Raw genomic sequence first — 10,721 nt, 5'->3', positions numbered from 1 at the left:
ATAATATAATATAATAGAAAGGTTAGAAATACAGAATAATCTAATAATCCTAATCATGGCCCACACATCCTACAGTGGAGCCCCCAGTGCAGTGTTGCCGTTCCTAGTACATTTGTACTTTTCTGGTACATTTTGCCCTTTCCAGTAAATTGAAAGTACATTTAGATTTTTAGTACATTTTCAGTACATTATAATATTTCAAGTACCATTTACGGAACAGAATAATATTTCACGCCTTTAACGAAAAAATGAGAAAAAATGAGTTTAATAAAGTCTCACTAGTATCGGTGCTTGCTAATTTAAATTATCCAATCACAACATAGATAGTTGCACGTGTAAGTAGTCTTCTTTCACACGTTCAGTTCTCTGCACATTCTCATCAGGACCTTGACAAACTTTTTCATGCCACGTGGTCCAAACAATTCAACTCCGTCAAACTAAAATAATGGACATGTAAGAAAATCAATGATTTTCAACTTTTGTCATCAATAATATCAAAATATCCGTTAAATCAGAATCAAATTATTACAGAAAATAGTTTTGAAATTGTACGAGTATAAATAATATAAATACTTTTATATTATTTTCTACCACTATAATTTAATCCTTAAATTATGAACTTCGATTTTAGTAATCGTAGTAAAAAAAATAAGGGTTAATGTTACGTGTGGTTCCAAAATGGCCGCGCTTCCGACTGTTCCAAGGTCTATATAAGAAGGTCAGGACACGCGTGATGTACTTCTTGGGCTGACATTTTGGGGTTTTTTGAGTTGCATGTTTTAAGCAAACTTGTACGAGCAGTCAGTCTTATATGACATTAATTAAACTAAAATTGCATAAATTATGTAATTTCCAGTCAAAAATATAATAATAATTTCGGATGATTATGCAATCCCAATTTTATGTAACGTTTTCATCAAATAGTTTAAAAGAAACAAGCATCCTTATCTTTTGCTGTCATGATTGAAATTAATTAAATAGGTACTAAAACTGATGCAATTACGTATATACCACTTCGTAAAGTGATGCAATAACATCAAAAAAATTTAAAGTATAATAAAGAATAAAATAATATAATATAACAAATTTATAATTATTTTTTTAAAGCACGATTGGTTATAAAATTAATATGAAATTCAATAGTATTATTAATAAATGTTATCAATGTAATGCTCATTTTATAATAAACAATAGATGTGTAGATATATTTTTAATTTTAAATAGCTTTCAAAAAATTTCAAAAATAAAATTTAAAATTAAATTATTTGCCAATAAATTATATATATACATATACATACATACATACATATATATATATATATATATTACGTGCCTATATATATATAAGCACGTAAACAAAGTATTCCTAGAACTAGTACATTTTGAATGAAATTAGTACATTTTTGAAGGCGCTTCAGTACGTTTTGAAATTTCATTGCGGCAACACTGCTGCTGATCTTCACATGTGAAAGTACTGTACCCGAGTGTTCTGTGGATACCATGTCACTCATCTTCTGCTCAGCACTTGTTTACTGCAGTCTGTCATGCCAGAAAGGCCATGTAGAATTCTTCTGTACATAGTTTAGTTGTCTAGCATTAGTTTAGTTTTAGATTGTAGTTTAAAAAAAATTCCCATTTATATGTATCGGGTCCTCACGTATCATGTAATCTGTATTATTATATCATAGTAAGCTGATATTTACATTCTCTCTGCGTGTTAAAATCGTAATCTGTTCTTAATGTTATTGTGACATTGCAGTGTTCAAGGCTAGTTTATACCTATCCATAAGTAATGGGTTTTGCATTTTACTGTTACCGGACTATTCCTCGTAATTGTTAATAGTGTATAACGGTCTTGTCAACTTTTGTAATTTTGGTTATTAATAATTTCCGATGCAACGCTCTGAGGTCTTAATAACTTTCTTCAGCGTTACTTTTCCCCTTTTCCTTTATACTTTTCCCTTCAGAACCCTTCCTTCAACCCTTTCTTCACTCCTTTCTCTTCGTTGTGGGCTAAGTTTGCAAAAGCAGACAGCCCTTCCTCCTACTTTATTATTATTATTAGTCTGTCATGCCAGATCTTGTCTGTTTCTTACGTCTGTGAAAATGCTTATGCAAGCATTCAACATGATTGCATCCACCACGCGGAAAAGTTGCCAGATTGTGCAAGACTTGCTATCCATGTATTTTTTATTAAAATTTTTGTTTTGAGTTGTTCTTTTTGTCAGCAANTTTTGATGTTTTAGCTGGAGTCGGAGTCGGAGTCGGATGATAAGGAAAAGTCGGAGTTGGAGTCAGTAGATTTCTACGCGACTCCACAGCCCTGGTTTAATCACAAATAAAAATATCAAATTCTTGTAAATGCACACATTTTCCAGCAAAAATTACTGGCGTTTTAAACTTTAAAGTACTGTATAGAATTTCTACATACAAAAAAAAAAATGTAAATACAAATGGATTAAATTCGTTTAGAAGATATCTTAAAAGTCATTAATTCGTCTGAAATCTGAATTTATTTCAGACGAATTAATTTCAGAATTTCAGAAGAATTGGTGAAATTTACTGAAACGTCGGATAGTCGAAAAAAATTTTTGTATTTATTCTTAGAGCAATAAATTGGATATTGAAATTATATGTTCTTAATTACAAGATAGAGTAATAATATTCATAATTGTGAGAATTATCGTTTATAAGGACGACTAAATTGATAATATATGCAAATTACACGAAAAAAGCTAAACATCGATTAAAGGCAATATTAAAGTAAAGTAGGTAATCTGGGAGTCAGACAATTCTAAGAGTATGTCATTATTATGTATAACAATGTATTTATATTTCAATTTCAGTTCGTGCATTGGTTATATACTTCAGGATTTTTGTATGAATTTAAAATAAAGACTACACTTTCTGTCACAATTCAACATATTTTGGAGGGATTTCAATTGTGTAAGCACAGGAATTTATAGTTAACTTTATAATGCATAATTAGGATTTGGTACATGTTGAGTTGGCGGAAACCTGTGAATGGCATTTTTTATATTGGAAGACGATTAGATTAACTAGAAGACAATTTATTGAAATTAATTTGAGATGAAGACGTGCTAACATGAACGGTGGACTGAAATACTTGAGGTATATTTAATTTATACAATTATAAAATTGCAAATTTGAATATCTGAATGCTTTCATAAATTTATAGAAGTTAGACATCAACCGAATTAGGAAATAGCGTTTGTGTTTTATTATTTTGTTTCATATTGAACCTTAATTAATATGGAATTGTTTTTGTTTTCCTACATGTTTACATTACAAAAGTTAATATGTCAAACTATAATGACTTGGTGTTCATGATTGCATCAATGCTCACATAGATCAAAATAAAAATAAGATTTTTACACAAAGAAAAAAATCACATTTTCGATTTTATCTAATGATCTGATACTAATCTAATGATATGAAAGGAAATCATCGACTGCACTGTGATAAGCCAAAAATTGATTATATGCCAAGTGAGATCGCCAAGTGAAATTCCTCCTGGCAGTTCATGTACAGTATTGAATAGTGGCTGTTGTTTACATGTCAGACACGTGAAAAAACCCGAAAACTTCCACTCAACTATCCCGTTGTTCAGAAGCAAACATACAACTAAATATCAGTGTTCAGTGGTTTAAATCATTTGACAGAAATGTCAGTTTTCAAAATCTTAAATGTAATGGTTTGATAAAAAGAAAGCTTACTGGCCATTTATACCAAGATATTTCAAGTAAAATTACATTTGGTTTAAAAATGGATATCTTATTACTTAGTATCTTGTTTCATTTTGTCAAGATGTCATCAACAGTAAGGTCTTTCAGTAAATTAAAAATTTATGAAATTTAATGTGCGAGATGATATATCTTTAACTAGTTAATTTTACCAGTTGCTGCTTCAATTGCAATTAAAGTTTTGTAGATGAAAAAAGTCAAAGATTGAAATTTTAGTTCGGTGGATATTGGACGATATTCGTATCATTTATCTGTTAATACAATTATCAAAATACTGGTTGAAAATCTGATGAAATTGTTGCTTTTGTAATTTCTTTATGATTTTGTATTGTGTTTGTCACTTTGTTACTTTATTCTTAAACAAATAAATTTTATTTCTTTATAAGTTTTGTAGACGCTTTTAGAGCGTTATGTTAATATTAAATTATTTTATCATGAAAGGAACTATTAGTATATCTATCTGTAACATTTCGTAACAATTTAAAATAATTTAAAATTCGCCATTAAATAATTTTGTGTAAATTTAGTTTTCATCACGAATGAATAGGGGCTAGGGCCTGATTATTAAAACTCTGTTTTTCTTAAAGGACTACAATTTCTACTTATCCATTGTTACTAATATTTCGTCCGGAAGTGGACGAGTGGATAAGTTTACTAACACTGATAGTCGTGAGTTAGCACATCACCAGCAGACGCCACGAGATTTTTTCTGCGTTCACCTAACGCCTAAATACTGAACACTTTTCAATAGAAAGTCACCTCGAGGAGGCATTTCCTCACGAAATGCCTCCTCGAGGTGACTTTTTATTGAAAATGCGTACGAAATGCGAATTGGGCAAAAATGCGTAAGAAATGCATACGAAATGCGAAAATTGGGCAGATTGCCCAATTTTTGCATTTCGTACGCACAAAAGAAATGAATATTTGTTTGTTTGCATACGAACAACTTATATCCTTCTACCAATTGACACTCCATCTCAGTTGCATTCTTGAGAGACCATTGGGTTCTCGCGATTCAAAATATTATGTTCAATGATTGTTGTACTTACCGACGTCTCCCCATCCGACGGCAATTGCAGTTTTTGAATAAAGCGTTTTATCTTGAAGTGGTATAGCGATTGGTACCGGTTCTGGTTGAGTTAGACATAAGTCAGCAATATCATTTTCTAATATTATCAGAGCAATATCATTTCTCATTTTCTCTTTATCAAATTCTGGATGTTCAATTATCTTTGAAAACTGTATTATTTTTCCCGTATACTTGTTAGCACTTCCTATTCTTCCAAACAGAGCACCAACTGGAATTCTGTAATATATGAAAATTACAAATAAGGACAGAGGGGAAAAAAATAAACTTCAGGATTAAATTTTATGATACTAGGACGTTCAATAAGTAATGCACATAGGTCTTTTTCTTACTCAAGGTTTAATTTTTTGCAAATACAAATATACCGCATTATTCCCCAATTAATTGGCTGCAAGTACCCTTATTCCACATAGTCTCTATTTAAATCTACGGCTTTGCCACCTGGATGCCAGACCATGTATGCCAGTTCGGTACTACTCAGTTGGCCTCTCTCTCGGCCACTTCCTGACGTCTTCTGTCATTTTCTCATCGTTGTCATATTGCTTTTCTCTGATGGCATTTTTCAGGGAGCCAAACAAATGGAAGTCAGAAGATGCAAGATCCGGGCTGTAGGGTGGGTGAGGAGAGGTAGTCCATCCAAGATTTGTGATCTCTTGATGTGTGACCTCGTGTTATCGTGTTGAAGGAGAATTTGGTTAACATTTTTATGGGGTGAACACGCCTAAATCGTCTTTTCAACTTCTTCAGGGTGTTGATATAAATCCCTGAGTTTATTGTTTCACTGGGTGGCAATCTGTCAATCAGAATCACACCTTCACAATTTCAGAACACTGTGGCCATAATCTTATTAGCTGAGGGTCCTGATTTGAACCTTTTCTTTCTAGGGGAATTTTTGTGAAGCCAATTCATGGATTGTCGTTTGGTGTCAGGTTCAAAATGGTGAATCCGTGTCTCATCTACTCTGGCAATCTTGGATAAGAAATGTTTATCAGCTACATGATGTTCAAGCAACTCTTCATAAATGGTCCTCCTATACTCCTATTTTCAGTTAGGCACGTAGAGATCCACTTGGCACAAACCTTTGAACAACCTAAGTGGTGGATAATTGTGTTGATACTGCCCACCCACAGCGATGCCTAGTTGAGCAGCAAATTGTTTGGTTGTTACTTGCCTGTTCTCTTGAATAAGCCTATTATCGTGTTGAACCGTCTCTGGAGTCACAGCAGCATGTGGCCATCCCCAGCGTGGAAGATCTGAGAGTCTTGCTTTACCTTGTTCTGTCCTTGAGACTCTGCTAACCTAACGACTGACAGTACTCCTATTCACTGCTTCATCCCCATAGACATGTAACCATTTCTGAATGTTTCAGATAGTCTCGTACGCCGCAAAAAGAAATTTAATCACAGCTCTCTACTTGTACTTGTCTCAAGTGCAGCTGCTATTTTAAAACTAAGCTACGCTACAACCACCTAACGGAATTAACGAAAACTTTGTGCTGTTATACAACAATTGTTATTTTAACAATTGTTGTATAACTTTGCATAACGTATTTTATACGTTGTGCAAAGTTTCGTTTAATTTTAATGAAAGGCAGCCGAGAAATAAAATCATGTGCATTACTTATTGAACGGCCCTTGTATATAGCATTTTCGCTTAGATTTAATGCAATTCTGAAACACTGCTTGACCATTTGCAATTGGATATTATAATTGCAATTTATTTATGTAAATATTTAAAGAAGAAAGGCCATAAATAATCGATAAGGAATTCGTATCACACATATTATTCTGCAGAAAGAACAATATTAATACATAGAAAAAGAATTGTCTTATTTTCTATTTGTAATACAACTTCCAAAAAACATCCGCATAAATGTCTGTAATGTTAAAGTTTCTCTTAAATTTCTTGATATATGGCTGAAATATCTGTTGTAATCAGCAGCTGTTACTGTGTTAACAGATTGTTCGATTAAATTATTACAAAAGTTGCTTCTAGCCCTTGATATAATAATATTAATTAAATTAAATTATCCACAACCGTGAGGCAGATAATAGTGAGGGCTTATCAGACCAAATGATGGGCACAAACGCTCAGAGATCAAAGTGAAAACAATTTAATAAACTCAAAAAGTTACTACATAAGTGTGAAAACGAAAACCCAAAATGCATTTCGGACTATTTCCTAATAGAAAACAGTTCCTCATCAGTTGGTATTAAAGGTAATGACATAATAGAATTATACAAGGTAACGGTCAACTTAAAACTAAGCCTAAAGTTATACAATATATAAGTAAGCATCATCAGTAGGTATTATCTAAAGTAGGTGGTATATTAAAAATTATACAAAGTAAGGTAAACTTAAAAACTATGCCTAAAACTATACAATATAAAGGTGAAGATGCCAATATAACAGTATGAGCAGTAGGCAATATCAGTGTAGACAGGTGTAATAAATCTTCATGACCTTGCATGGTGGGATGACATATAGGGTGCTGATACAAAACAGTTATAAGTTAGACAATAATTAGTTAACACTAATGGACTAAAGTTATACGGGCAGGTAATGTACATACCAAAAAAGGTAAGACGACAGAGTAGCAGGTGCCAGCTTACCACAAGGTGCTGGGAGTGGTAATGAGAGAGAGGTGTGTGTCAGTCCACATCTGGTGTACAAGTGGCGACAACATGTGATTGTTCGATGACATTTATAACATCCTCTTGTCCCGAAAGTAGTACCTAGGATTGGCCTCGCTGTGTTTTTAATTTTAGAAATTTAAAAAATATTCCATCAATTTAAAACATGTTGATATATTAAATTGATGGGATGTACAGTATATGAAAATTGTTACTAAGATATTGTAAATTGTTTTTATCTACAGTTTAAAAACGCAGTATGTCAATGAACTTTATGATTTTGCAATGAAAGTAAGTCGAATGTGTTTGAATTCTGTTAAAGTCACAAAAAGTGGTTTAACCAGTTGTGCCTAAACTATATCTCAACCACATCGGTTCGAACATATTTCACACATTACTTGTAAATGATAGAAATAGACTTACTTTGAATTTACGAGTATATAAAATATAAAAGATATTTATGTCCCGCTTCGACTACAAATTCTATGCACTTTAGCATAATTAAAATGTCCAGGCACAAGTGATATCAGCTATTGGAAATATTATTAATTATTGTTTATTATTTTCCTCGATTAATAATTGTGATATTATTGTATAATATAGCAAAATATTTAAATGTGTTAAGATAAGCCTGTTAGAATTATATACTGTATGTTATATAATGTAATGATGAATTAAAAAAATATACTTATGCGTCACGTGAGCAGCTCCTAGTAATGTTCTACTTGTTATCAACGTGCAAGATCCTATATGATGTGGAGGGGATATATTCCAATAATATTTCTCGAAAATAGCCACCTGAAAAGTAAAAGTTTGTTTAGTTTTTTTTTGTTTCTCATCTAAATAATAATAGCAGCCACCACAATCAATGCCGACTAATTATTATGTACAAAGAAAATCAAATTTTCATTTATTGTTTCATATTAATTATTTTATTGAGAACAATTTTGATAGCTTTTACGAAACTCTATATTGTTCTATAAAAATTTTTTAATCATTTGCAGTATAAACAGGGCTTGAAAAAACACTTGGACATATTGGACATCAAGCAGAAATGAGAGATTATACAATTTATTGTTACATATTGGAATGACTCATATGCAGATTCAGAAAGAACGATTAATTAATCAGAACAATAGAAATTTCTCGATATTTCAAATTTATCCGCGAATTTCTTATAAACGACATGACCAGAAATATTTACCACCATTATGTCAAGTTGTAAAGATACGTTATTTTGCTTAACGTATCGTATGTACGGAAGTTTTATGCCTTGAATTCTATGCAATAGAATGTACTGTAAAGTTTACTTACAATTTCGAGATTTCTTGAAATTTTAAGTAAGAATATAACAGAAAAGCACGCAGAATATAATAGTAAGCACGGGATGAACTAGAAATGTTGCAGTGATGTATTCGTCTACGTAAATCCACTACTTATTTATCACTCGTAGCGTTTTTGCTTATTTTGAATTTTTGAAAGTTTAAAATTATCTTAAAAATAAAATTTGTTTACGTCGTTTTACGAAGAGTTCAAATAAAACACGAGTTAAATTAGAATTTGAAAAATAACCCGTCGGTTCAAACGAATTAAATCAACAAGTAATGCGTGAAGAAAATTGATTTTAAACTGAACTCGCGATTTATTTCTTACTCGAGATGGAGAATACTGCCATTAGAAATACATTTTCATGTTAATCAAGTCTTTACATCTACCGTGTTAATTGTTTAATTGGATTTTTATTTTCTGGAAGATTTTTAACGATTTCGTGAAACACCGGTTGACACCTACCGTTATAAAGCGTATTAAATAAATTCATTCAAAATTTCCAATGATTTCGTAAACTTTGAGATGCAGAAAAAAAGACTTTATGAGATACCAAGAAAAAACAGCTTGCAAAGAAGGATATATATATTTAAATCTGACATTTATCGAAACACTTAACTCACCATAAACGGATAGTCATTAATGTGGGCCAGGGTAGCACCAAACATTCTTTTTGAAATTGCTATATATGATATAAATAAGTAAAATTAGTTATCACAAATGAATAATAATAAGGAATTAAATATATTTGAGTTTTTGTTACTATTTGTTTCATTTTTCTGTGCATATGCATCCGTGAACACAATCAAAACACATACGAAAATAATTAGGAATCGCTTATTTAAAACTCTATAATGAAAATTAGCAACAGAATTAAGCACAAGTAAAGTCACTTTTTATATCTACTTTGCATATAAACGAATTTTTCCATTTATTTCTATTGCACTTACTTCAGAAAATGCTTTCCTTTTGCCATTATGACACACAAATAGTATGTTAGCATGTGACTAAATTATAAGTGGGGTTTATTTATATACAGCACATTTTAGTAGCTTATTATAAAATCATTGTTATAAAGCAATATTTACAATTATTATTATTTTAATCTAATTTAAAAACAATTAGTAGTTGGTAACATTTATCATACTAATCATTAAACTTTTGAATTATTAAAAAAATAATTTGAACTACTTTACTGGAAAATTTCGTTGACTTGATTACTACTTTTTTTTTATAACTGATAAAACAACACTTGTTTAACAAAGGATGTACTTTTTTTACTACTTACACATTTATTTTTTTGGAAATATATAATAGAGTGGCTTTCGCCTTTAAACACTAAGATACTTATAAAAACTTGGGTTCTTAAACGACACTTACCTTTTATTATTTAATCATCATATAATTTTTATAACACTCCTCTCTACCCTCAAAATTCAGTAGTTTGTCATTTTGTAATAATGAAATTTTATGATAAAAACATTTTTTTTATAACAGATGATGCCACACATAATTTATTGATTAATGGCATCAGTAATAATTTAAATATTATTTTTTAAATAAAATTTCTTAACAACTGTGAAAGTTGCATAATTCGGTGCTGGGTTTTTACAAGACAGACAAAAAGAATATATCAGAAACCTTAAATAAAATGTAATATTGGTTTCGTGCTAGGTTGTGTAAAAGATTTCAAGAAACAATTTATTCAGAACACATCCTCTAATTTTTTTAAACGCTTCTTTTTAGGAAACAGATTTTTAACATTGTAAAACTATTTTTCCTACATTATATTTATAAGAAAAACATTTATGTTAATAACTCATTTTATTCAGTTTCTCTGTAAATTAATGCCATATAGTTTCTGTAGTAGTTAAATCTGTGAAGAGAGGAAAAAGCGAATGAGAAAGGTTT

The 10,721-nt window shown here is 30.9% G+C and overlaps 1 protein-coding gene across 1 annotated transcript; it reads right to left on the bottom strand.

Moving 5' to 3' along the window:
• Positions 1-4,716: 4,716 nt before the first annotated feature.
• Positions 4,717-9,808, bottom strand: LOC111628495 (trypsin-4-like). Its single transcript, XM_023372296.1, has 5 exons — positions 9,761-9,808; positions 9,574-9,659; positions 9,434-9,492; positions 8,173-8,282; positions 4,717-5,070 (listed from the first exon to the last, which is right to left on the bottom strand). The coding sequence occupies exons 1-5, from the start codon at positions 9,784-9,786 to the stop codon at positions 4,794-4,796; spliced, it is 558 nt and encodes a 185-aa protein (XP_023228064.1). The 5' UTR covers positions 9,787-9,808; the 3' UTR covers positions 4,717-4,793.
• Positions 9,809-10,721: the final 913 nt, after the last annotated feature.

Source organism: Centruroides sculpturatus, unplaced genomic scaffold (genome assembly GCF_000671375.1).
Source record: "Centruroides sculpturatus isolate CEXI.00-Female unplaced genomic scaffold, Cexi_2.0 scaffold488, whole genome shotgun sequence".
Lineage (NCBI taxonomy): Eukaryota > Metazoa > Arthropoda > Arachnida > Scorpiones > Buthidae > Centruroides > Centruroides sculpturatus.
This window is presented reverse-complemented; position numbering and strand designations above follow the sequence as displayed.

Excerpts from the sequence above, each read along its gene's own strand:
- LOC111628495 (XM_023372296.1), bottom strand. The coding sequence starts at position 9,786 with ATGGCAAAAGGAAAGCATTTTCTGAA. Across the intron at positions 9,660-9,760 it reads AAAGGAAAGCATTTTCTGAA|AGTTTTAAATAAGCGATTCC; the intron begins GTAAGTGCAATA and ends TTTTCATTATAG. Across the intron at positions 9,493-9,573 it reads ACAGAAAAATGAAACAAATA|CAATTTCAAAAAGAATGTTT; the intron begins GTAACAAAAACT and ends TATCATATATAG.